We start from the raw sequence: 26,461 nt of genomic DNA on the forward strand, positions 1-26,461 counted from the left end.
TAATTATGATAGGAAATAAATTAGGTGTAAAACTTTGGATTCACTAAGATAGGACAAATAATGGAATATTTTCTCTGAATAAGCTAAATACAAATGGTCTGAATATTGTAAATGTAATTCTTACTTGATAATTTTTGTGTATAGTTTTACTATGTTAAAGTTAAAACCTTTTATTTAAACAAAAAGGGAAAAATATTGTAGAATATTATTTTAAGATGTGTTACATTTGTTTAACGATGAAAAAAATGTATTGTGTTCTTTTATGTTGTATTTGTTTAACTCTGTGAAGCTGTCACTTTGCCTGTCTAAAACACCTGATGGTCCAATAAAGAGCTGAATGGCCAATCGCAAAAGAGGATGGGCGGGGCTGGCAGTCAGAGAGAATAAATAGAAGGATAAATCTAGAAGATAGATCAAGAAAAAGCAACAGAACAAGGAGAGGAGGACACTAGGGGCCAGCCAGCCAGCCAGCCAGCCAGCCAGCCAGCCTTGGAGTAAGAGTGAAAGCAAGATATACAGAAGCAAAGGAAAAAGCCCAGAGGCAAAAGGTAGCTGGGATAATTTAAGGAGCTAGCCATAAACAAGCCAAGCTAAGGCCAGGCATTTATAATTAAGAAACCAGCCCGGCGGTGGTGACGCACGCCTGTAATCCCAGCACTTGGGAGGCAGACCAGGCGGATCTTTGTGAGTTCAAGGCCAGCCTGTTCTACAGAGTGAGATCCAGGAAAGGTGCAAAACTACACAGAGAAATCCTGTCTCGAAAAGCCAAAAGAAAAAAAAAGTTTTAAGGGTTGGGGATTTAGCTCAATGGTAGAGCACTTGCCTAGCAAGCACAAGGCCCTGGGTTCGATCCTCAGCTCCCCCACCCCCCAAAAAAAATAAGCCTCCAAGGGCTGGAGAGATGGATCAGTGGTTAAGAGCATTGACTGCTCTTCCAGAGGTCCTGAGTTCAATTCCTAGCAAACACATGGTGGCTCACAACCACTTGTAATGAGATCTGGTGCCCTCTTCTGGCCTGCAGGGACACATATATACAGAATACTGTATATATAATAAATAAATCTTTTTTTTTTTTTAACCTTTTTAGAGCTTTATTGGGAGAGAGACAGAGAGAGAGACAGAGACAGAGACAGAGACAGAGACAGAGAGACAGAGACAGAGACAGAGAGAGAGACAGAGACCGACAGAGAGACCGACAGAGAGACCGCATGGAGGGATGAGAAAAGGGGGGAAATAAATAAATCTTAAAAAAAAAATTTAAGAATAAGCCTCCATGTGTGCTTATTTGGGAGCTGGGTGGCCAGCCCCCCAATAAGAGTAAAAACAACCAACAACACTTTCCTCCCCAAGCAGCTTCTGGTCATGGTGTTTCATGGGGGCAATGAAAACCCATAGACAGGTGGTGTCTTTCTGTTGGTCTGTCATCCTCCTCCTCTGGAATAGGCATTTGTTCACGTGTCTTCAGGATCACATGACACTTCTGCAACCCCATGCCTAGAAAGGCAAGGGCCCACCTGCCTCAGAAGCCCTCCCAAGACCAGCCTGGACCTTCAGAATCTGGAGCCAGGATCAGAGAAGGTTCAGCAGCTAGGGGAGGGATACAATGGGGCCACAGAGGAGAGGCCGCTGACTCGGGGTAGAAGTTCCAGCTTCCATGAGCAGGACCATTCCCAGCAGGCGTTACAATCCAGGTTATCACAGGGGCAGGAATCCCACAGAGTCAAGTCTCCTCCCTTCTCTCTGCCAGATTCACTGCCAGGCAGGAGCATGGGAAAGATGGCCATCCTGTATTTATCCTCTTGTGCCCCTGACAAGTTTCTCCTCTTCATCTAGATACATCTGTCTGGATCCTTGGTTCCGCTAACAGGTGCCAACCATGTCCCCCCAGCCTGTTGGCCACCCCCATCACTGGACTGCTTTGTGGCTGAGGCCCTTCTGGGATTAGAGGACACACACAGCATCCATGCTGAGCTGAAGAGCAAAATCCTGAGCTAATGGTGTCACCTGGCCTGAGAACTCTGCACTCAAGCAGAGCTAACCCAGCACCCAGTGAGATGGAGCCACCGACACGTCTGAGGGTTGGGGCCAGCACCTGCCCACTCCTGTTGCTCAGCAAATCCCTTTCTCTTCCGGACTTCCGCCTAAAAACTGGTTCTGTCCCAGTATATCCTTCCTGTTCAAGTCCTGGAGTTTCACAGCCACAGAGGTCTGGGCCTGCAAGTTCAGAAGCTACCCATGTGGTAGGGGTCCCCTCCTTAAGCTGAAGAACATGGCTGCCTGGGCTGCAACGGCAGGGATACCAGAAAGCGACCCCCATCTCCCTCCCTCAACTGGGGCGTGGCTCATGAGGCAAGCTGCAACAGGGAGATGAGGAATGTGCCTTTTACTTTACTGTCTATTAAATAAGTCGGCAGGAGTAACAAACCAGGCTGTGGGGGTTAGAAGTCTGCAAAGAGCCCAGTCCTACCCCTCTGTGCTCAAGCCAAGCTCTTACTAGGTCTGGGGGGTTCTCCCCGGAAACAGGACTGCAAAGCAGAGGCTGGCTGGACAGAGGAGAAACGACGCCAGGCTCCTTCTCGGTGGCCTCGTCTCTGTATCCCAAGCACTCCCTTCTCCGTGTTCTTTTCAGAAAAGGCCCTGGTCCTTCTGCCATCGGCCGTGGACGACCCTTCATGCTCGGGACAGTTGGCCATTGTTCAGAATGAGCTCAGAACAAGTCTTGTTGGGAGAGGCGCCTCCAGTGCGACCTTAGGCCCCTCCTGACCTCACAGCTATCCGTCTTCCATCCTCATACAGTGGAAAAGGTTACAGAAGAGCTCGTACCAGAAGAACATGAAGCCCGTGGAGAGGGCAGCCTTCAGCAGGCTGGGGGTCAGGCCCTTGAAGAAGCCCTGGGTGCCTTCATCGCGTAGCACTTGCTTGCTGAGGTCCAGGAGGCCACTGTAGTGCCGCACCTGGGAAGAGGAAGGTGTAGGTTGAGGGGGGAAATGGTCATTTAAACAGGGACTCCCCTGGCTCAACATAGCATCCAGTAACTGCTCCCTGGATGAATGAGGGGGTGAAAATCTTAATCCTTGGGCACGTGGCATAGGTTGGGCTTAACTGAACTGGAGAGGGCTCTTCCTGGTGAGGGGGTATCTGCCTGTGGTTCTGGTGGATACAGTGACAGCCCTTGGCCATCTCAGAGTCTTTACCTCATGACACCTGGTTCCCCTTGGGCAGCAGGTCTGAATCTGGCCATCACCTGGTGCTCCCCAACCAATGCCTGCCTCCAGCCTGGCCTCCCTGCCTTCAGGTGACACCACAAACTGCTGTTTGTCCTGTGTTCCCAATATACAGCCCTGACTGCTCTACTCCCCTGCCAAAGCTTCAAGAACATCTGATGATAAGAACACCAGACAGCATCAAGTCCAAGTTCCAGGCCTGGGAGTCAAGGATTTCAGTATCTGGCTCCACTGGTCCTCTGCAAAGGCTCCTTCCTCCAGCCAGAAGCACACTAGTTTCCATTAGGACAGCGCCTCTGTCCTGGGCCCTTGCCACCTCTCCCATCTAAATCAGTTTCTTCAGGACAGGTTGGCAAATGGAAAAAGGTTACAAAACCTTGCACTGGGTAACCTTATTTTTGTTAAAACACGCACCTGTGTTATGCAAAGACATAAAACAACTACTTCTTTGAAAACACCACATGGGCGGGTGATGCTGATGCAGGGGCCTAGAGGACCCGGGGGCCCAGGATTAGGAGGCCAGGACAGCTTCTGTGGAGGATTCTGCAGTGGTCCTAGGGGGTCGAGGCTGTGGCTGTGGTCAAGGCCATGGCACTGGGGGAGGCAAAGCTGAAGACAAGGAGCTGAAACCCGTCACCAAGCTGGACTGCCTAGTCACAGACATGAAGATCAAGCCCTGGAGGAGACCTACCTGTTCTCCCTTCCCATTAAAGAGTCAGAGATTATTGATTTTTTTTTCCTGGGTACATCCCTAAGGGATGAGATTCTAAAGATCAGTGCAGAAGCAGACTCCAGCTGGCCAGCAGACCAGGATCAAGACTTTGTCACTATTGGGAACTACCATGATCGTGATGGTCTTGGTGTTGAGTGCTCCAAGGAGGTAGCCACTGCCATCCGAGGGCCAAGCTATCCACTGTCCCGGGGCAGAGAGGCCACTGGGGAAACAGGACTGGCAGCCCCACACTGTTCTGTGCAGGATGACAGGCCGCTATGGCTCTGTGTTGATAAGTCTCATTGCTGCTCCCAGAGGCACTGGCATTGACTCTGCTCCTGTGCCCAAGAAGCTGCTGCGAATGGCCAGTACTGTTGCTTACTACACATCAGCCAGGGGATGCACTGCCACCCGGGGCAACTGTGCCAAGGCCACCTTTGATGCCATCTCCAAGACCGGTCACCAACTTTCCTTATCAGGAATTCACTGACCATCTTGTGAAAACCCACAGCAGAGCTTCTGTTCAGGGGACCCAGGCTTAAGCCTGGCCACCACATAAGGTTGTTTTTATTTTTTTAAATTTATTATGCATACAGTATCCTGCCTGAGTGTATGCCTGCAGGCCAGAAGAGGACATCAGATCTCATTATAGGTGGTTGTGAGCCACCATGTGGTTGCTGGGAATTGAACTCAGGACCTCTGGAAGAATAGCCAGTGTTCTTAACCACTGAGCCATGTCTCCAGCCCTAAATAAGGTTTTTATACAAGAAAAATAAAGTGAATTAATTCTGCTTTAAAAAAACGGGGGGGGGGGGGGGGGAGAGCCAGACGGTGGCGCAGCCTTTAATCCAAGCACTCTGAATCTCCGTGAGTTCAAGGCCAGCCTGGTCTACAGAGCTAGTTCCAGGATAGCTAGGGCCACACAGAAACCCTGTCTCCAAAAACAAAACAAAAAAAGAAAGAGCCCAGCGGTGGTGGCGCACATCTGTAATCCCAGCACTTGGGAGGCAGAGGCAGGCAGATCTCTGTGAGTTCGAGGCCAGCCTGGAATACCAAGTGAGTTCCAGGAAAGGCAGAAAGCTACACAGAGAAACCCTGTCTCAGAAAACAAAAAAGAAAGAAAGAAAGAAAGCAAACTACAGAACAAAGTGAGAGGGTCACCTATCTGAGAGCTCTGCACAGGACGGCTTACCTGACCAAAGGCAGACCGGGCATGCTCAAACCCTCCCACCTGCAGGCGCTTCTTGAAGAGGTCCATAGGATATGTGAGGGTCTTGCTGACGACTCCAGACCCACAGCCACAGAGCAGGTTTTTCAGGTTCCCTGAGCCACAGAAAGAGAAATGCAGCTGAAGGTCAGCTGAAGGTCGATGGCATGACAGGGACAGGACAGTGTTCGGTGTCTGAAAGCACTGGCTGCTCTTCCAGAAAAAACAAGTTCTGTTCCCAGCACCCACAGCAGGCCACTCACAACTGCTTGGAACTACAACTCCAGGGAATAGTTCGGCCACCTTGAGTACCCTACACACACATGCGCGCGCGCGCGCGCGCGCGCGCACACACACACACACACACACACACACACACACACACACACACGCAGACCCATAAATAATAAAATAAACCAGAGCAGCTGGAGAGATGGCTCAGCAGTTAAGAGTACTCGCTACTTTTCCAGACAACCTGGATTTCATTCCCAGCACCTCATGGAGGCTCACAACTGCCGGTAACTCCAGTTCCAAGGGATCCAATGAACTCTTCTTGTCTCCAAGGGTATCAGGCATACACATGGTACACAGACATACATAAAATAATTAAGAATTCAAAAATAAATCTTAAAAAAATATATGAAATAAGCTGGGTGATGGTGGCACATGCCTTTGATCCCAGCACTCAGGAGGTAGAAGCAGGCAGATCTTTGTAAGTTCAAGGCCAGCCCTGGTCTACAGAGTGAGATCCAGGAAAGGCGCAAAGCTACACAGAGAAACCCTGTCTTGAAAAACCAAAATAAATACATAATAAAGAAAATAAAAATATCAGAATTGGGCACGCCTTTAATCCGAGCACTCAGGAGGCAGAAACAGGTGGATCTCTGTGAGTTCAAGGCCAGCCTAGTCTATAGAGCAAGTTCTAGGATGGCCAGGGCTGTATGTTGCACAGAGAAACCCTGTTTCAATACAAAACAAAAAGTCATCAGACTTAATACTCCACCACAAACCTGAACCCCACGGGCAATTCCTGCTTCTCAAAAGGGAACATGACCACTGCCAGAGGAGACACAGCCACTGAAGCAAGAGTGACAACACACACATTAGCCAGCTGGTCTCCCCTGGAGACACAGAGCCTGTGAGTCCCTAGCTGGAAACAGTGCACCCCCTCCCCACCAAACAATGAAACCACAGAAGCGATGGATGGATGGATGGATGGATGGATGGATGGATGAATAAATGAATAAATGCAATTTGTAAGTTGGGCTTCTGACAAAAAAAAACGAAAGCCAGGAAAGACACTTGCTCCCACAAGTGTAGGGGTGTGTTTGTAAGAGCTGGAAGAAGTGCCCTCTAAAGTACAAGACTTGCATGTTCTGCTAGCTAGACCACAGAGCCAGACACTCCAGACAGGAAAACCAGCGCCTTCAGGCTCACAGAAACCCGGCCCAGGCTAGGCTGGGGGCATCTCACCTGTTTGCTTTCCATCTGGCGGGATGACCCAGTCGTAGGCATGCTTCAAGGATCGGTAGCAGGAGAACTGCAGGCCCGCATAGGGGAAGATGGCGATCACGGTGGGAAGCAAGCCTTTGTAGAAGACCAAGGGGCCCTCAGTCCTGTACATGGTCGACACAGCCTCCCGTAGGGTGTTATAGATCTGCACACGTGCATGCACAGTATGAGTGAGCTGCGTGAGTGGTTTCAGCCCAAGAACAGCCCAAAGGCATCCTTTTCTTCTTCTTATCTAAAACCCAGCTGCCGGGAGTGTAACTTTTCCACTTCAGTCTAGGAAAACTAAGGATGAAGGTAAGTGGGGGCAGGGTGTGGTGGCACACATGTAACCCTAGCACTTGATAGGTGGAGGCAGGAAGATCGGGAGTTCAAAGTCAGCCTGGACTACATATCCTTTTCAAGGCCAGCCTGGGCTGAATGAGACCCTATCTCTAAACAAAATAAAAATTCAACAGGGCAGTAGGGTACAGTGGCACACACCATAGTCCAAGCAATTAGCAAATGGAGGCAGGAGGATCAAGATTCAAGGACAGGGATCGGAGAGATGGCTCAGAGGTTAAGAGCACTGGCTGCTCTGCCAGAGGATCCAGGTTTGGTTCCCAGCATCCCCATAGTAGCTAACAACTGTCTGTAATTCCAGTCCCAGGATATCCAACACCCTCTTCTGGCCCCCGAGAACACTGCATGTACACAGTGCATGGCATAAATGTAGGCAAAACACCTGTACACATCAAAACAAATAAATCTTAAAAAAAAAAAGTTTGAGGCCAGTTGGGCATAGCTGGTGCAGAGGCAGGCATATCTCTCCAAGTTCAAGGCCAGCCTGTTCTGCATATCAAGTTCCAGGACAGCCAGGGCTATATAACAAGACCCTGTCTCAAAAAAACAAAACAACAACAAGAAAAAAAACCCTTGAGGTCAGCTTGAGCAACATAGGGAGACTCTGTCTCCAAAACAAACAAAAGGGTGTGGCTTTCCTTCCTAGGAAATTTCGACGATCGTTCTTTCTTCTTGAGTATATAAATAGCTGTGCCCCAGAACTAGAGACCTGTGTCAGCAAACAGGAGTACGTTCCGTTCTTGCAAAGGACCCAGGTTCAGTTCCCAGCACCCATATGGTGGCAGTTCCAGAGGATCCCATGCCCTCTTTCAGGTATGTGGGCACTGCATACATATAGTACACAGTCATACATGTGGTGATATATTGTGTCCCCCACTAGATTAGACATAGAGGCCAGACAGTGGTGGCACTCACACCCTTAATCCTAGCATTCTGGAGACAGAGATCCATCTGGATCTCTGTGAGTTCTAAGACACACTGGAAACAGAGCCAGGCATGGTGGCACACACCTTTAATCCCAGGAAGTGATGGCAGGAAGCAGAAAGGTATATAAGGCGCGAAGACCAGGAACTAGAGGCTTTTAGGCTTTTAGGCTTTTAGCTTTTAGCTTTTAGCTTTTAACAGCAGTTCAGCTGAGATCCATTTGTAAGGACTCTGAAGCTTTCAGTCTGAGGATTCGTGGAAACACGATTGGATAATGAGTTGTCGAGGTAAGGTTGGCTGGTTTGTTCTGTCTCTCTGATCTCTCAGAATTCACCCCAATATCTGGCACAGGGTTTTATATTAATAAGACCGTTTAGCAATTTATCTTACATATACATGCAGGCAAGACACCCATACATATAAAATAAATCTTTAAAAGTAACTGTCCAGGCAGGGTGGTGGCGGCGCACGCCTTTAATCCCAGCACCCGGGAGGCAGAGCCAGGCAGATCTCTGTGAGTTCAAGGCCAGCCTAGTCTACACAGTGATTTCCAGACAGGCTCCAAAACTACACAAAGAAACCCTGTCTCGAAAAAACTAAAAAAAAGTAAATGTCCAATGATTCCCAGCAACATCCTGAACATCCTGTGGACTGCAAAACAGCCACCTGAACTTGGGAGGCCACTGGACCACCCTCAAGAGAAAGCCACTTGCAACAACAAAGACCCTGCCCAGGTCTCCCAAGGAAATCACAACAACACAGAGTGGATGATTCATATCAAAGTTCCTTCCCAGGAAGGCAGGTGAAGAGCAGAAAATGCCCCAGAGGCTAGCAGCAGGTCACTGTGAGTGGGTTCCAGTGCAGGGCAAGGAAAAAGGCCTATGGCAGAATTCTGCAGTCCCCGCTCTTTTGGGAGGTGAGGCAAACAGCTTAGCTTCAGCGTGGGGCCTTCTGTGTGCGTGACTCTGCTTCTCAGCTCTGCTGGGGCCAGAGCAGGTTAGCTCAGAATGATGCTCTCCTGCACCAGTCGGCAGAGGTAAAGCTCATCTCCTTCCTTAATGCCGCTGCCACTTCGTTCTCTCACCAGAGGCTGGCAAGAAACAGGAGGGCACGGGAAAAGTTGGGCTGTCGTCAGCCACCTTCCCTTTAGCCCAGGAGCTACCACACTGCTGAGACCGACTCAACCCTCATCCCCCACCCACTTCTCCGCCAGGCCAGTCACCCCAGCCTCTAATTCTCCAATGAATTATCACACACACTTGACCCTTCTGCCCCATTCCTTCTCTTCCAGACTATTCCTATGGGACTTTGTTCTTTGCAACCAAAATAGCATCAGAATTTTTTCCAACCAGGTTCCCCACCCTGAGGAACACAAAGGCCAGGCAAAACCAAAACCTAAACAAAATGTCCAGCCCCAACCAATGTGTCCATAAGGATAGATAGAGACACATACATACTGACTGGTATTTCTAAAAGAATTATTACTTTTTTTTTTAGTTTTTTCGAGACAGGGTTTCTCTGTGTAGCTTTGGAGCCTTTCCTGGAATTCGTTCTGTAGACCAGGCTGGCCTTGAACTCACAGAGATCTGCCTGGCTCTGCCTCCCAAGTGCTGGGATTAAAGGTGTGTGCCACCACTGCCCGGCTGAATTTTTACATTTTTAATTTTATGTGTATGGATAGTGTGCTGGCTAGTCTTCTGTCTATTCAACATACAAACTAGTCTGAAAGGAGGAAACTCAATTGAGAAAATGCTTCCATGAGGTCCAGCTGTTAGGCATTTTCTTAATTAGTGATTGATGGGGGAGGGCCATTGTGGGTGGTGCCATACCTGGGCTGGTGGTCCTGGGTTCTATAAGAAAGCTGGCAAGCAGGTCAGGGGAAGCAAGCTAGTAAGAACCCATCCATGGCTTCTGCATCAGTTCCTGCCCTGCTTGCGTGTCTGTCCCGACTTCCTTCGATGATGAACAGTAATAGGAAGTGTAAGTCAAATAAACCCTTTCCTCCCCAACTTGCTTTTTGGTCAGTGTTTCATCACAACAACATAACCCCTGACTAAGACAAGTGTTTTGCCTGTAGGCATGTTTACACATGTCTCACATGTAATACCAGCAGAGGACAGAAACCCCAGAGACTAGAGTTACAGATGGTTGAGAGATCCCTGGGCCAGCTGGAAAAGCAGTCAGTGCTCTTAACCATTGAGCAATTTCTCCAGTCATTATGTTTATTTCTTGTGTGGGGGTCTGCGCATGCTCTGTGCACAGAGGACAAAATTCGGGAGTTGGTTCTCTCTCTCTTTTTTTTTTTTTTTTTTGAGCTGAGGTTCGACCCCAGGGCCTTACGCTTGCTAGGCAAGCACTCTATCACTGAGCTAAATCCCCAACCCTGGTTCTCTCTTAATATGTAGGTTCTAGAGATCAAACTCGGGCCATTAGGGTGGCAGCAAGTGTCTTTACCCACCAAGCCATCCTGTCAGCTCTGTTTATTTTTGAGACACAGTCTCACTACATTGCTGAGGTGGCCTCAACCCCTGACCTCAGTCAACCTTCACATTCTAGCCATCATGTACTAGGACTGTATCAACGCATGCAGCTGCTGCTGTCTTTCCTTTTGTGGAGGTGTTTTGGGTTTGCTAGTGTGTCTGTGTTTGGGGGTATGTGTTTTTTTGTTTTTTGAGACAGGATCTCACTCTGTAGTCCAGGCTGGCCTTGAACTCCCATGGATCCTCCTGTCTCCACCTCCCTGAAACCAGGACTTGAGCCTGCCTTTTTTTTTTTTTTTTTTTTTTTTTAAAAGCAGGATTTTTTTTTCTCTTGCTTAAAAAAAAAAAAAGTTTTATTTTATATGTGTATGAGGGTCTGTTCTGCATATATGTATGTGGACTGCATGCCTGCCTGGTGCCTACAGAGGCCAGAAGATGGTATCAGATTCTCTAGAACTGGAGATAAAGCTAGTTGTGGAGTTAAAGATGTGGGTGCTGGGAACCAAACCTGGGTCCTCTGCAAGAGCTCTTAACCTCTGAGTGGTCTCTCCAGCCTTAAATGCATCCAGGAAGCAGACTGGACCAGGGGTCAATACTTGTCACCTAGACACACGTCTGGGCGTGCCCTCGAGGTACGATCATCACACTAAAAGTAGCCAGCCCCGTGCATGGGCTTGTGTCTGGACTGTATAAAAAGCAGAAAGGCAGCTGATCACAAGCAATCACTCTCTGCTTCCTGACTACAGCTGCAAAATGACCAGCTGCCTCAGCTCCTGTCACCAGGACTCTCCACCATGAGGGAGCCTGCAACTGTGAGCCAAAATCAGCCCTTTCTCCCCTAAGTTGCTTTTGTCAGATGTCTTATCACTGCAAGGAGAAAATTCACCCAGACCTAGGCTTGGTCCACTGTTCTCAGTAAGTCCTTCCTGAGGCTGACTCACCTATGCCATCTCCTTCAACACATTCCTCGGGGAAACCCTCAGGATGTGATGGCCAAAAATTCCTGTGTCCCAATTCCCCCAGATGCCTGCCTTCATTCAGCCCACTGCCGGATACTTATTTGTTCTGTTTTGCCCCATGGGCTTAGTCTCCCCAGGAAGTCTACAAGGTACGGGAGAAATGGACACAAAACACCAAACTGCAGAAGGAGTGTAGATTACTGAGAAGCCTTACAAACTGGCCGTTGTGCTGGTAATGAAAGGCGCCCCAGCTTTGCATCCTGAAGGGACAAGAGCCCCAATTCCTGTGCTCCCACCTCCTCCAGGCTCCCCATCTGGCCCTGATTACTCACCTTGGGCTCCCCCTGAGCTGCGAGGCGGGTGCGTAGGACATCCACAGGATGTACAGCAAGGGTGGCTGTGCCCGCAGACAGGCCGCCACATACAAAGTGTGCTGAGAATTGGTGAGTTTCATACAAGTTGACTCTGTACAGCAGTTCAGTCAGCTCTTCAAATGACAAAAACTGCAAAAGCAAGCGGAAAGACACTGAGGACAAGCTGCATAAATGGTCCCCTAGAAGAAGAAGCATGTCACTCTGTGTATGCAGTTGCCTTACCCGAACGGACAGAGTAGAAAGAAAGAATAACCCAGCTGCCATTTCCTATTCACTTGAGTCAAGCCAAGTATCCAAAGAGTTAAGAAAGGGACTAGAAAGATGGCTCAGAGGTTAAGAGCATTGGCTGTTCTTCCACAGGTCCTGAGTTCAATTCCCAGCAACCACATGGTGGCTCACAACCATCTGTAATGAGATCTGGTGCCCTCTTCTGGCCTGCATACATGCAGGCAGAACACTGTATACATAATAAATAAGTAAATCTTAGAGGCAGGTGGATCTCTGTGAGTTCGAGGCCAGCCTGGGCTACAGAGTGAGTTCCAGGAAAGGCGCAAAGCTACACAGAGAAACCCTGTCTCGAAAAACAAAAAACATAATAAAGAAGTAAATCTTTTTTTTTGTTTTGTTTTTTTGTTTTTTGTTTTGTTTTTCGAGACAGGGTTTCCCTGTGTAGCTTTGCACCTTTCCTGGAACTCACTCTGTAGCCCAGGCTGGCCTCGAACTCACAGAGATCCACCTGCCTCTTCCTCCCGAGTGCTGGGATTAAATTAGGCGTGTGCCACCACTGCCCGGCAGTAAATCTTAAAAAAAGTAAAAGAAAGAAAGATATGGAGCAGGCTAAGGAGATCTTGGTTCAGTCGAAGATCACTAGCCTAGCACAAGGCCCTGGGTTCCATCTCCTACATCATCTAAAAAAAGAAAAAAAGGGGTTGAGGATTTAGCTCAGTGGCAGGAGCGCTTGCCTGGCAGCGCAAGGCCCTGGGTTTGATCCTCAGCTCAAAAAGAAAAAAAAAAAAAAAAAGAAAGGTACTACGGAAATACATTAGTTGGTAAAGTGTTTCTGAGCAAGCACAGGACCTGAGTTTGAGCTCCAGCAACCACATAAAAAGCAGGGTGCAACAGTGCATGCCTGTAATCCCCAAGCTAGGGGTTTGCAGTGACAGCTTGCTGATCTGCCAGTCTAACCAAGTTAGTGAGCTCCAGGTTTAGGGAGAGACTCTGTCTCAAAAAATACAGCGGAGAATGACAGAGGAAGACACATCTCTGGCCTACACATATACACATGCATCCAGACACGAACACAGATGGACACATGCACATACAGAGATAGATAGATAGATGATAGATAGATAGATAGATAGATAGATAGATAGATAGATAGATAGATAAAACATACAGAGAGATGTTTTGTTTTGTTTTATTATTACTTTTTGAATTGGTGCCTCACTATGAAGGCCTGGCTAGCCTGGAACTTGCTATGTAGACCACGATGGCCTTGAATTTATGATGCTCCTTCTGCCTTAGTCCCTGAGTGCTAGGATTACAGGTATGTGTCATGCCAGGCTCGAAGGATGCAGAAACTCCCTTCATCCATCTACTTTCCTGCAACCTAAGAAAAGCTAGCCATTATCTGACTTGTGACGGGGGACCCCACACCACAGCTGAATCACTCACGTCTGTTGACGGCACATTCCCTCATCTGCTAGCCTGTCCCCATCACCTCTAGCCAGCCAGATTTCCTGAGATTACCATGTTGCTGCGTTTCCTCCACACGGTGCAATGTCTAGAGGTGTATGGGAGAACATGGGTCAACACAGACATGCCAAGCTGGTAAGGATGGACTTGAACAGAGTGTGAGAGGGTTGGAAGAGCAGGCAGGGACCACTCTGACACTGACACTACATGAGGAGGATCCTGCTCTGCCACTCTCTCTTGCTATTTATTCATCTGTGCTCTGCAAGGACCAAAGCCAGGACCTTGCGTGCACAAGCTTGCCAAGGCGGTGTTCCGTGCTCTCCCACCACACTGGCCGCCCCTCTGCCACTTTCCCACGAATGACCTCAGCTGACTAACCACATCAGTGTCCTCAGCCATAGCTTCCTCTCCTGTAGAGTCAGAAAGATGACAGGACGACTACGGGGGGCTGGGCCCACAGTTTGAGACATTACCATTCCTGCCAAACCTTGCCAAGTACACCATGACATATGCTGGTGCTCAGCTAAAGCAGGAAGTGATGAGAAGTGGGAAGCCTGTGTGTTAATCTTCACCGTCCTGCCATCCTGCTATACATTCCTTTTGTGCACCAGTGAGCCCCAACTGAAGCACTCCGGTGAAGGTGCTATTTCCGAAAATGGATGAGTCAGTGGGTAAAGGTGCCTGCAGCCAAGCCTGAGGACCTGAGTTTGAATCCCTGGACCCTAATCAAGCATAGTACCACACACCTTTAATCTCAGAACTTGGGAGGCAGAAGCAAGGCAGATCTCTGTGAGTTCTAGGTGGACCTGTTCTACATTGAGAGATTCAGAACAGACAGGGCCACATCAAGACAATCTGCCTCCAAATCAAACAAACAAACAAACAAACAAACAAACAAATCCCAGCGAACCCCAGGACCCACATGGCAGGAGAGAACCAACTCCTGCAAACTGTCCTCTGACCTGGACACCTTGGCAGAAATTGTGTAGCAAGAACATCTCCCCTTTGTTTATTTCTCTGAAGAAATAAACAAAACATAATTTAAAACAGAAAAATGGAGGATATTTCTCAGTATTACCTGGGACAGGGTCAGGAGAGGGGGAGGAGAACACGATGTGGGGAGGGAAAGCCTGAGGTGCGACTAACTGATCATGTCTTCACACGGTTAGAGCAGGTTTCCCGTGAAGGCAACGGGGCAGGGTGGGGACTGCCACCAAAGGCAAAGAACGTCCTTGCCTCATCCTTTTTCTGCTCCGTGGAGCAGTGTGACCACAGGGACCTGACCGGGTTCCCTGCTACCTACTTGGACTGCTCCATAGGCTATGGACAGAATCTGGGCTGGAATGTGTCCTTTCCAGAATGCCGCTGGGCCCTCCTCCTGCAGAATCTGCTTGATTGCCTGGAAGATTCCATGGTATTTGGCGTTGGGGTCACTTGGACACAGACGTTCAATCTGAAGCTGGGGATTAAAGTGTAAAAGGTCAGGATGGTGGGGGAGGGAGAGTAGCAAAGGGAAACTGAAGGAAACAAACCCTTCACCTTGACAAAATTCCACGTTTTAGGACCTGCCTTTGCAAGGACTAAGCCTGCTGTTCCCTAGCCCGTTACATGGAGAAGAGGGGAAAGGGTACCTGGAAACGGATCTTGATGACGTCCAAAGGGCTGATCAGGGCACGAGTGACAAATCCAGACACTGAGCCTGCCACCGCCACCTCCAGCTTGGAGTTATTCCTGCCATCTGCTTTGGCATCATAGCCGACCATCCCTGCCACTAGTCCATCCAACGTCCATGAGTATCAAGCTAAGTGGAAGAGTCACAGGGTAAAGACAAGTTCCTTCAGGCTCTGCTCGGACACCACCTCCTTGCAGCAGCCCTCTGCCCGCATAAGGCGCTGGCCTTTGTAGCCTTATTCCTACAGAATATGGTTTCTTGTCCTCCTAATTAGAATGTAAGCTCACAGAGCCGGGCGTGGTGGCGCACGCCTTTATTCCCAGCATTTGGGAGGCAGAGGCAGGTGGATCTCTCAGTTCCAGGCCAGCCTGGTCTATAAAGTGAGTTCCTGGTCAGCCAGAAATACACACAGAAACCCTGTCTCGAAAACAAAAACAAAACAAACAAGAAGAATGCAAGCCAGTGGAAACATAGCCTTGGTCTCAACATCCAGTGACAGAAAAAGATCAATTTAAACAAAGGATGGTGACTCATGAGTTAAAAGCTCTTGCTGCTTAATTATGAATACTGGAATTCAGATCTCAGTGCACACATTAGATGGTTCATAAATACCTGTAATTCCAGTTCCAAGAGATCTAATGCCCTCTTTGGTCCTCTGAGGGTTCCTGCACTCATGTACACACATCTACGCCTCCCCCACTCATAATTAAAAATAAAATTAGGGCTGGAGAGATGGCCTAGAGATTAAGAACACTTGTTACTCTTGCAGAGGACCTGGGTTCAATTCCCAGCACCAACACTGCAGCTCACAACTATCTGTAACTCCAATTCTGGGTCATCCTACACCTTCTTTTGACCTCCACAGGCACCAGGCATGCTGGTGATGCATATATATACATGCATGTAAGCAAAACATTCAAACACATGAAATAAATAAATCTAAACATTCTAATTAAATTATAAATATATCACTAGTCTCCAACAAGCTGCCACTGTTCAAAATTCCTACCCAGTGTCCTCTTTGCCATTTTTCCACTGTAATCCACCCAGCACTGGAGAGTCAGAGGCAGGAGGATCACTGCAAATTCAAAGTCAGCCTGGTCTACAGAGCAAATCCCAGGCCAGCAAGAACACAAAAACAAACCTTCCTGTGGTGTCTGAATGAAAATGGCCCCTAGGTCCCTAGGGAGCCGCATGATTGGGAGGTGTGGCCCTGGGGAGTAAGTGAGGACACGTTGGAAAAAGTGTGCCACTGGGGATGGGCTTTGAGGTTTCAGAACCACAAGCTAGGCCCAGTGTCACTCTCTCTTACTGCCGTCTACCAATCAAGATACAGAATTCTTGCCAGGCAGCTGTGGTGTATGCCTTTAATCCCAGCGCTGGGAAGCAGAGCCAGTTGGATCTCTGTGAGTTCAAGGCCATCCTGGTCTACACAGAGCCAGGAAAGGCACCAAAACTACACAGAGAAACCCTGTCTCAAAAAACCAGAGGGGGCAAAAAAAAGATACAGAATTCTTGGCTCCTTCTCCAGCACCATGTCTGCCTGTGTGCTGCCATGGACGAAACCTCTGAACCTATATGCCAGCCCCAATTAAATGTTTTCCTTTATAAGAATTGCTGTGGCCGGGCAGCAGTGGCGCATGCCTTTAATCCCAGCACTTGGGAGGCAGAGCCAGGCAGATCTCCATGAGTTTGAGGCCAGCCTGGTCTACAGAGTGAGATCCAGGACAAGGACCAAAACTACACAGTTCTAGAAACCCTGTCTCAATAAAATAAAACAGTTGCTGTGAGGCTGGACAGTGGTGGCACAAACCTTTAATGCCAACACTCAGAAGGCAGAGGTAGGTAGATCTCTGAGTATAAAGCCAGACTGGTCTACACAGTGAGTTCCAGAACAGCCATAGCCACACAGAGAAACCTTGGCTATGGTCATGATGTTTTCTTCACAGCAAAAGAGCTTTAACTAAGACATCCCCAGAACAAACAAAACACCTAAATATAAAATGATTTCAGAAAGGCCACTGGAATTACCCCACAGCTTGAACATGCAGAGTAACTGGGTCACTGGCCACCCAATGACAACTTCCACTCCTCCATTCTGACTTTTATTTCCCTCTCTAGTCCACCTTGGCATCTCTCCCAGAAGGCTGGGAGAATCGGGTTAAACAAGGGCAGAGGACGAAGCCACTGAACCCTCTCAGAGGTGACGGAATCTGCTCAGTCCTCAACAGTTTCAAGTTTCCTGCAGTCTAGGAGGGAAAAAAGAGAAAGCCAAGTCCTGGCTTGGTGTCCACAGAAGCTGAGGAGACAGCCAGTCTATCTGGAAACTCAGCACGATTCAAACCAAGCAGAAGGTGGGAGAGTCTATTGTGTCTGGATTTCAAGAAATAAGCAGTTCTACATTGTTAGATACAGCTCCAGAAACCTGGGTTCTAGCTACTACAGAGATTGACACAAAAGGACCACAGTGTGAGGCCTAGCCTGGACTGCATAATGTGACCCTGTCTTAACATAAAAAGTAAAAGGAAGCCAGGTATGGTGGTGCATGGTGCTTTAATCCCAGCACTCTGGAGGCAGAGGCAGGCTGATCTCTGAGTTTGAGGCCAGCCTGGTCTACAGTACAGGATTAGCTCCAGGACAGCTAGGGCTACATAGAAAAACCCTGTCTCAAAAAAAAAAAAAAAAAAAAAAGGAAAGCCGGGGTTCACACTTACAATCCCAGCATGTGGGAGGCAAAGGCAAGAGGATTAGGAGCCAACCTGGGCTACCAAAGATCTCAGCCCAAGAACCCCAGACAAAGAGCAAAGTGCTAGCCAAGCATGTGTAAGACCCTAGGCTTCATTCCCCAGCACTATGAGGGTGAGGGTGTGTGTGTCTATATGCACAAAGCTCTGAGTTTAAAATTTCATTACCACCAAAAATAAAAGCCTGGAGCCATAGAGATGGCTTCGTGGGTGAGGGCACCTGTTTCCCAGCCTGAAGCCCTGAGCTCCATCCCTAGGACCCACATACTGGAAGGAGAGAACCGACCCCAGAAAGTTGTCTCTGACCTTTACAAGCTCTTTGTGGTATGTGTGTGACTGTACATACATGCGCACACGCAAATAATAAAAATAAATAAATATAAATAAAATAAAACATGTATTCAAGTTCTGTCTCTCCCATAGACCAGGGGCAGCTTTTCAAATTCCAACTGAAGTTGTGGCTCAGTGGTTAAGAGCACTGACTGTTGCTCTTACTGAAGACTTAGGTTTGATTCCCAGTATCCACATGAAGGCTCATAGCTGTCTGTAATTCCAGGCTCTGAGGATCTGAAACACTCTTCTGGCCTCCTCCTGCACCAGGCATGTATGCGGTGAAAATACAGGCAGCAAATGCTCATCCACACAAAAATGAAATTAAATAAAATACCAACTCTTTTCACCTGTGGAAAGTGGGAGATGATGTTTGACCTGCCTGGCCCCGATTGCTGATCAGATTAAATGACAAATTTTGAAAACCAGTAAGTCATACACACCTGAAAAGCTTTTGAAATGTTTGTTTTCTAGAAAAGAAAACCACAAAGATGCAAACATGTCAAAAATCAGGTCTGAAAGTATTACAGTTGGTAAAGCACCCTGGGTTCCGTCCCCACAGGAAGCACAAGCCAGCTTGGTGGAACCTGTAATACTTGGGGATTGGAGGCAGGAGACCCAAGAGTTCAAGGTCATCCTTGAGAACATAGCAAGTTCGAGTGAAGCCTGGGTTACCCTGTCCCAAACCAACAACAAAAATAAACAAAGGGGAAGATTAATCTCCTGCTTATTCAAAACTTTCTTGCACCAATAACCGTGATATCTCAACAGATTTTAAAAAAAACGACTGTGTAATATAAATAATGCAGGAGTGAGACAGGCCGGCTGCTGACCTGAGTGGCACACATGGGGTGCAAGCGAATTTCTTCACCCTGCACCTTTACTGTGTCAGACTCCACCGTCGGGTGGGCAGGTGTCCTTCGGTGAGTAACCGAGAGCCCACGTGTTCAGGTGAGGAGCTCTGCAGATGGCCCCGTGTGGGTACACCGCGCGGTGGTGGTGGTGGTGGTGGTGGTGGTGGTGGTGGTGGTGGTGGTGGTGGTGGTGGTGGTGGTGGTGGTGGTGGGGTGTGTGTGTGTGTGTGTGTGTGTGTGTGTGTGTGTGTGTGTGTGTGTGTGTGTGTGTGGTGTGTGTAGCGGAGAGTGGGGGGAATTCGCCTTCCTTATCCCTGAAGATGCTCCTGGGGTCAGGTGTACCACGTGAGCATTCGTCCCCGCCACACGTGGACAGCTGCCCTTCCGTATTCCCTGTGTTCCGACTCAAGGAGCGGGGGTACCAGTTCCCCAGAGTACCAGGAGGAGAGCAAAGCCAGAGGACACTCACCTGACGCGGCAGGTTCACAAGCTCAGTTCTCCCTCCTCTCAGTGTAGCCCAACAGCAAAACTTAACTGCACTTGCCAGTAACTGCTGGGCTGCTGGGCCAATCACCGCGCAGCTTCTGGCCGCCGATGGCCCAATCGATGTATGACGGAGGGACCATCTAATGTCACCGTCGAGAGATCTCTGGGTAATGTAGTCTTCCGCTAATCAAGCCCCTCCCCGGGGAAGCAGCGAAGAGCCTCCTGGGAAATGTAGTCCTGCTGTGCGTGCGTATTCTCAACTTGGGAAGGAAGAGGATGGAAGAGCAGGCTTTCACGACTTTCTGGGCCGTCTCTTTCAGGGACACGATCCTCTGAAGTCCGCGGAGGATGTGGAATTAGGGCTCGCTGAACCTGACCCAAAAATCAGTGTAGTCTCAGAATCCATATAATCCAAATTTGGAAAAGATGGAGGGAAGCCTGGAGAACCGGGGTTGGGTCGAGGTTATAGATGGGTTCTTGGGATGAGAACCTTTAGTGGGGGCTGTATCCCTGCAGTTTATCACACAGCCAGGCGAGGTGGCTTGGGCACCGGAAGGAAGATGGAGAGTTCAACGTTATCCCCTGCCACAGAGTTCAAGACCAGCCAGCCTACATGAGACCTTGTTCCCAAAAACAAACAAAAATTGTATCCCGGGGCTGGAGAGATGGCTCAGAGGTTAAGAGCACCGACTGCTCTTCCAGAGGTCTGAGTTCAATTCCCAGCAACCACATGGTGGCTCACAACCATCGGTAATGAGATCTGGAGCCCTCTTCTGTATACATAATAAACAAATAAATTATTTTTAAAAAAAATTGTATCCCAACTGAGACCTAAGTCATTTGTTGTGACTTGTTAATGTATCCTTCCTTACATGTTTTTTGTTTGTTTTTCTTATTCCTTTTTGGTTTTAAGAGACATGGTTTCTCTGGCTAGCCCACGCTGGCCTGGAACTTAGTAGGTCATCAGGCTGGCCTCAAACTCAGATCCACCTGCCTCGTTCTCCCGAGTGCTGGGAATAAAGGTGTGTGCCACCATCGCCTCACTTTTTTTTTTTTTTTTTTTTTGATAGGTTATCATGGATGACCCTAACTCCTGATCTTCCTTTCTCCACATCCGGTCTGATCCACCATACCTGGCCTAGAAATTTTTTATTTTATTGAAGTCTAGTTGCGTTCCTTGGGTGGGAGGAGTGGATCATGCCTAGCCAAAGATTCATAAAGATTTTCCCAAGGCAGGCATGCTGCTATCTTCCTATGATCCCAGGACTCAGAAACAGGAGAAGGTCAGGGTCAATTCCAATTTGGCCCATATAACTAACCCTGTGGCAAAAACCTTTCAGCCCTGCTATGTTTTCTAATGCATGTACTACAGTACATGGATTGAAGTTCTGCCCCAACCCCTGGGTTTAGATGTTAATTGTTTCAGCATGTGGAATATTGCTATTGTTGAAGAGTCCATTTTTCTCCATGTACCTCCTTTTCCACCTCTGTTAAAATAGTTGTTTGCATGTATGTACAGTTTGACTCTGCTCTCTTCACATGCACACACCTGAACAGTTTTCTTGGGCTTGTAACCCAGTCCTAATTTTTGCATATTTGCAATCTGGTCATTTAAGTTCAATATATTTAGCAAATCCAGTCATGTGAAAAGATAAACCAGAAAAATAACAGTTCCCGTCAGCCTGGGGAAGTGAAGCCTTGTGTGACCTCATCATGCCCTAAACAGACCCATTAAGAGTTCTGGACTTCCCCCACCTCTTCAGAGGGAATAAATGTCTCCATTAGGGTTGGTGTCTCACAGCTGGGCTGCTCTGGCGGGGGAACTGGGCCCCAGCAATTTGTGTCAGTAAGAGCTTAGTGGAAGGGGGCCTGCTGTCTGTCTTTGGCTTCAGTCTCTCCATCTATCCAGATGAAGAAGGTAGACTTCAGGGTATCCAAGCCATAGATCCATGAGTTAAAACAAAACAAAACAAAACAAAAACACCCAGAAAAACAAACCAAAAACATGACTGTCGTCTAAGCTGATAAAGAATCACTTGGAAACTTTTTTTTTTTTAGAATTGTTTTATTTGTAATTAGGGGAGCAGGGAGGGTATGTGCATTTATGAATGCAGTTCCCATAGTATCCAGAAGAGGGCATTGGATGTCTTGGAGCTGGAAATTGTGATTTGCCAGAGTAGGTACAAGAACTGAATGTAGGTCTTGTGCAAGAGAAATAGAAGCTGCTTTTTTCTTTTCCTTTTTCTTTTTTTTTTTTAAATTATTCTACTACTCTTATTTTATGTTTTTCCTGCATGCATGTCTGTGTGAGGGTGTCAGGTCCTCTGGAACTGGAGTTACAGACTGTTGTGAACTGCCACGTGGGTGCTGGGAATTGAACGCAGGACCTCTGGAAGAGCAGGCAGTGGTCTTAACCGCTAAGCCATCTCTCCAGACTCTGACTTTGTGTTTATTTTTGTTTGGGGACAGGTTCTCACTCTGTAGCCCTGGCTAGTCTTGCTAGAGCTCGCCGTGTAGAGCAGGTTAAACTCTGGCTTATGGTAATTCTGCCACTGCTGTGGTCTGAGTTCAGGGGTTGCAGGCTCCAGCTACCACACTTAGCTGTTTTCTTAGGAGTCAGAGATGGAGAGCCTTGTTTTTCATGCTCTTTGCCCTCATTCTTAAATTCACCAGATAACTGCTTGAGGGTCTGTTTTGACCCACAGTCACTGCTGTTTCAGACCCAGGGGCAGAGCAGGTCCCTGTTGGAGCTTTCTTGCACTTAGTGAGGTACTTCTAAGTACCATAGCTTCTTGTGGGGAATGAACAGTGTCCGTCTGTGTGGCAGGAGCTGAGCAAGCAACATTCCGGGTTGGATTCCAACCAAGGCAAGCAAAAGTTTTGTGTGGATGCCCCACCCAGTTTGTGTAGCCAGTCACCTGTTGAATGTTAGGATATCTTGGTTGTTTCTAGGTTTCAGTATTTATGAATGAAATTTCTGGGCTGAAGAGATGGTTCAGAGGGTAAAGTTATTTGCTATCAAGCCCGATGACCTGAGTTGGATTCCAGGGACCCACAGAGTGGAGGGAGAAAATGGCTTCTGCAAGTTGACCTCTGACACAACATGTGCCCTACAGCACACAGACACATATAAATTTAAAATTTTTAATTGTTGCTGGGTGGTCGTGGTGCACACCTTTAGTCCTAGCACTCGGGAGGCAGAGCCAGGCAAATCTCTTGAGTTTGAGGCCAGCCTGGTGTACAAAGTGAGTTCAGGACAGGCACCAAATCTACAAGGAGAAACCCTATCTTGAAAAACAAAAAAAACAAAACAAAACAAAAAAATTAATTATTAATAAACCTTCACTTGGCGGGGTGCCTTTAATCCCAGCCCTCAGGAGGCAGAGGCAGGTAGATCTCTGTGAGTTCGAAGCCAGCCTGGTCTACAAAGTGACTTCCAGGACAGCCAGAGCTGTTGCACAGAAAAACTATCTTAAAATATAAATAACTAAATACATAAAATAAATCTTCTTCACTCACAAGCGCTTGCACAGTTGTGTCTCCTCATTTTGTTTTGTTTCAGACTATGACATTTTTTACCGAGAAACCCATGAAAAACCCAACAGTTGGAATGTTCTAGAGGAAGTTCTCGGGGGCACCAGAGCAACACCAGAGGTGCTTCTGACAGTTCCTTTTTTGTTATTTTCAGATTCACTCAGCACACAGCTCAAAACCCAGAAAACTTACAAAGCAATAAAGGGGATTCACTGTCTAGTAACGTTCAAGGGCGGGTCTCCTGCAGGGACCTCCTAGGTGAAGTCAGGAGGTGTGGGGGAGAGGGTCAGTGGTAGGGAGCCAGTGGGGAAGGGTTCCCAACTTGCTGGTGTCCCAGCTCCCAGAGTTCTGCTTTTTGGCTTCTGTTCTCAGCTAGATCAGCCTTTGTGGGTAACAGCACCTCGCCCATCACCATTTCTGAGCCCCTGGAGTGTTTTTGCTGCTTTAGAGAAGCAAGTCTCCACTCTACCCGCACCGAGAGAGAAGGGAAATGCAGCCCCGCCCATTAGACTGTTTGGGGTGGAGGGGCATTGTCTTCTTTCTCCACAACTTCTTCCCCATATCTCAAGAACTGCTTGGCCAGGCGGTGGTGGCGCACTAGGTGGCAGAGCCAGGTGGATCTCAGTGAGTTTGAGGCCAGCCTGGGCTGCAGAACGAATTCCAGGACAGGCTCCAAAGCTACACAGAGAAACCCTGTCTCAAAAAACAAAAAACAAAACAAAACAAAACAAAAAACAAACCTTTTAAAAAGAACCTCATTTGGGAATGGTAAGATGGCTGAGTGGGGGCCTGCCACCAAGCCCAACAGCCTGAGTTTAATCCCTGGGACCCACAAGGTGGGGAGAGAGACTGACCCTGAGAGCTGTCTAAACTCAGTTCATTGTGGCATATGTGCTGATGTACTCTCTATCCACATAGATGAATTACCTTAAAAGAGGATTCATATCTCTTCTCGAGAAAAAAAAAAAGTGTCTTATTTTGTCAGAGAATTTGATGCGATATAAACAGTTTCCTCAGGACTGTGGGACTCACTTAGCACACTCTGTCCACAGTTTCAGTGAAGAGAGGGTTGAGGCAGCGGTGGTGAAGGTATTTGACAGCAGTAGCCTGCTGCACAGGGAAGGGGGAGATACCAAAGCTGGGTGTGACAGCATCTGTGAGGTGAGGCAGGAGGATCAGGAGTTCAAGGCTAGCCTGGGCTACATGCTTCCTGTCCCTAAAAATAGGGGGAAAAAAGTCCAACAAAGCAATTAGGCATCTGTGAGCATAAGAAATACTCGGGGGTTGGGGATTTAGCTCAGTGGTAGAGCGCTTGCCTAGCGCAAGGCCCTGGGTTAGATCCTCAGCTACAAAAAAAAGAAAGGAAGGAAGGAAGGGAGGGAGGGAGGGAGGGAGAGAGAGAAAGAAGGAAGGGAGGGAGGAAGGAAGGAAGGAAGGAAGGAAAGAAAGAAAGAAAGAAAGAAAGAAAGAAAGAAAGAAAGAAAGAAAAGAAAAGAAAAGAAAAGAAAAGAAATACTCGGAGTCCTCCTGTATTTTGTGACTTTGAGAAGGTCCTTAAGGCCATGATCCTGGGGCTGTGCCGAGCTTCCCTGATGGGGACACCCAGCTTCAGGAAGTTGCCCACACTTCTAGAGGTAGTTTATAAATTCCACAAGATCCAGACAACAGCACCGAGAGGCTTTTTTTTTTTTTTTTTCCTGGAATAAGACAAAAGTTTGGATTGAAAACATAAGCACACCAAGCCAGGGAAATTCTGGAAAGAGAGAGGATTCCCGCTCTGCCACCCAAACTTGCAGGGAAGTTTCAAGAAAGAAGGCTGCCCAGAGCCCCACCACCCCTTGAACAGCATAAAGGCAGCTTCTGGCTATGAAGCCCAGCTGGCTTCAAGCTGTGGGTCCTCTCTCCAGCCTCCCAAACGCTAAGATTAGAGGAGTGTGCTGACATGTCTGGCTGTTAAATTTGGTTTAATGAAACAGGGTATCACACTTAGCCTAGGCTGGCCTGGGATTCACCATGTAGCTCAGCTTCTGGAGAGCTAGGATTATAGCCATGAGCTACCAAGCCTGGATCAGGCTGGGTTTTTGTGTTTGTTTGTTAGACAGGGTCTTATTTTGTAGCTCTGGCTGTCCTGGAATTCTCGATGTAGACCAGGCTGGCCTCAAGATCACAGAGACCCACTTGCTTGCCTCTGCCTCCCCAGTACTGGGATTGTTGTATACCACTAAGCCTGGCTTTCAAGCTGGTTTTTGGTTTTGGTTTTGAGATAGCGTCTGAGTAGCCCTGGATCTTGCCATGTACAACAGGATTAGCTCAGACCCTCCTCCTCAGCCTTCCAGATGCTAGAATTACCGCATGCAGATCTAAGCAGAAAAAAAAAAAAAAAAAAACAAAGATATATATTGGGGGTGATGGCACATGCCTTTAAATCCAGCACTCAGGAGGCAGGGGCAGGAGACTGTGAGTTTAAGGCCAGCCTGGTCTATACAAGTTCCAGGACAACTTAGTGAGACCCTGTCACAAAGACAAAGATGGTGTTAGGAGTGTATCTCAGTGGTAGGTAGAGCATGTGCTTAGCATATTTGTACTCTGGCTTTCCTCCCCAGCACCAAGTCGATCTAAACAAAGGACCTCTGGGTGACATCATTGGGCTTAGGCACAAGCTGAAAAAGGATGACTTCCCAGAAGGGGCACAAGTACAGATGAGCAGCCTCCTGCTTGGTACAGCCCAGTACGTACCCTATGCGATCATGTCAAGCACACGACAGTTCTTTTATCAACCTAAGTTCCTTCCCCTAAGTCTCAGAAAAGTCACACATTTAATGTTACAGACCCAACACTCAGGCAGGAAACAACCTGCCCGTGAGTTCGGCCGAGCCTGGGGGCCCTGAATCCTTTTCTACTTTCCTGGCTGCAGGTGAAGACAGCCAGCTGCTGATGCAGGACAGAGGGCTCTGGGAACAAGGGGGCAGAGGACACAGGTCAGACAGGGCTGCAGCCCTGGGGTTGACAGAGGCACACAGCTGGGGCAGAAGTGGGGAGTTCGTCCTGAGGTTTGGAGGCAGCAGGGGAGCCATGGTTCCCTGGAGTCTGATGAGATGGGAGTTCTCAGATGAGCTTTGAGAGTTGGGTCTCCTGACAGGTCCCAGATCTGGAGATGAGCAGGCAGGAGGGGCCTGAGGGCCAGTGAGGAAGGACAGAGGCAGAGATAGCAGGATCTGAGAAAAAGATAGAGGCTGCTGGCTGCTGAAACCTAGGTCTCAGAAGGGCTTGGGCTTGGTATTGGGAGAGGGAGGGGAAATTGGTCCAGGTGCCAACTGAATGCCAAGATGGGCGTCATTTCATGGCACATAAGCCAAAGCTACAGAACACCTGAATACTGAGCTAACGAGCTGACATTACCATTCCCGTTCTTTCT

The 26,461-nt window shown here is 48.1% G+C and overlaps 1 protein-coding gene across 1 annotated transcript; it reads right to left on the minus strand.

The window, feature by feature from the left end:
- Positions 1-2,366: 2,366 nt before the first annotated feature.
- Slc25a19 (solute carrier family 25 member 19) lies at positions 2,367-19,558 on the minus strand. The gene is made up of 7 exons (XM_036197906.1): positions 19,496-19,558; positions 15,058-15,227; positions 14,730-14,885; positions 11,690-11,860; positions 6,617-6,800; positions 5,129-5,259; positions 2,367-2,954 (listed from the first exon to the last, which is right to left on the minus strand). Exons 2-7 carry the CDS (start codon positions 15,187-15,189, stop codon positions 2,772-2,774), a joined length of 957 nt encoding a protein of 318 aa, XP_036053799.1. The 5' UTR covers positions 15,190-15,227; positions 19,496-19,558; the 3' UTR covers positions 2,367-2,771.
- Positions 19,559-26,461: the final 6,903 nt, after the last annotated feature.

Source organism: Onychomys torridus, chromosome 8, assembly GCF_903995425.1.
Source record: "Onychomys torridus chromosome 8, mOncTor1.1, whole genome shotgun sequence".
NCBI classification, from domain to species: domain Eukaryota; kingdom Metazoa; phylum Chordata; class Mammalia; order Rodentia; family Cricetidae; genus Onychomys; species Onychomys torridus.

Excerpts from the sequence above, each read along its gene's own strand:
- Slc25a19 (XM_036197906.1), bottom strand. The coding sequence starts at position 15,189 with ATGGTCGGCTATGATGCCAAAGCAGATGGCAGGAATAACTCCAAGCTG. Across the intron at positions 11,861-14,729 it reads TAGCCTATGGAGCAGTCCAA|TTTTTGTCATTTGAAGAGCT; the intron begins GTAGGTAGCAGG and ends TTGCTTTTGCAG. Across the intron at positions 5,260-6,616 it reads GCCAGATGGAAAGCAAACAG|GGAACCTGAAAAACCTGCTC; the intron begins GTGAGATGCCCC and ends TCTGTGGCTCAG.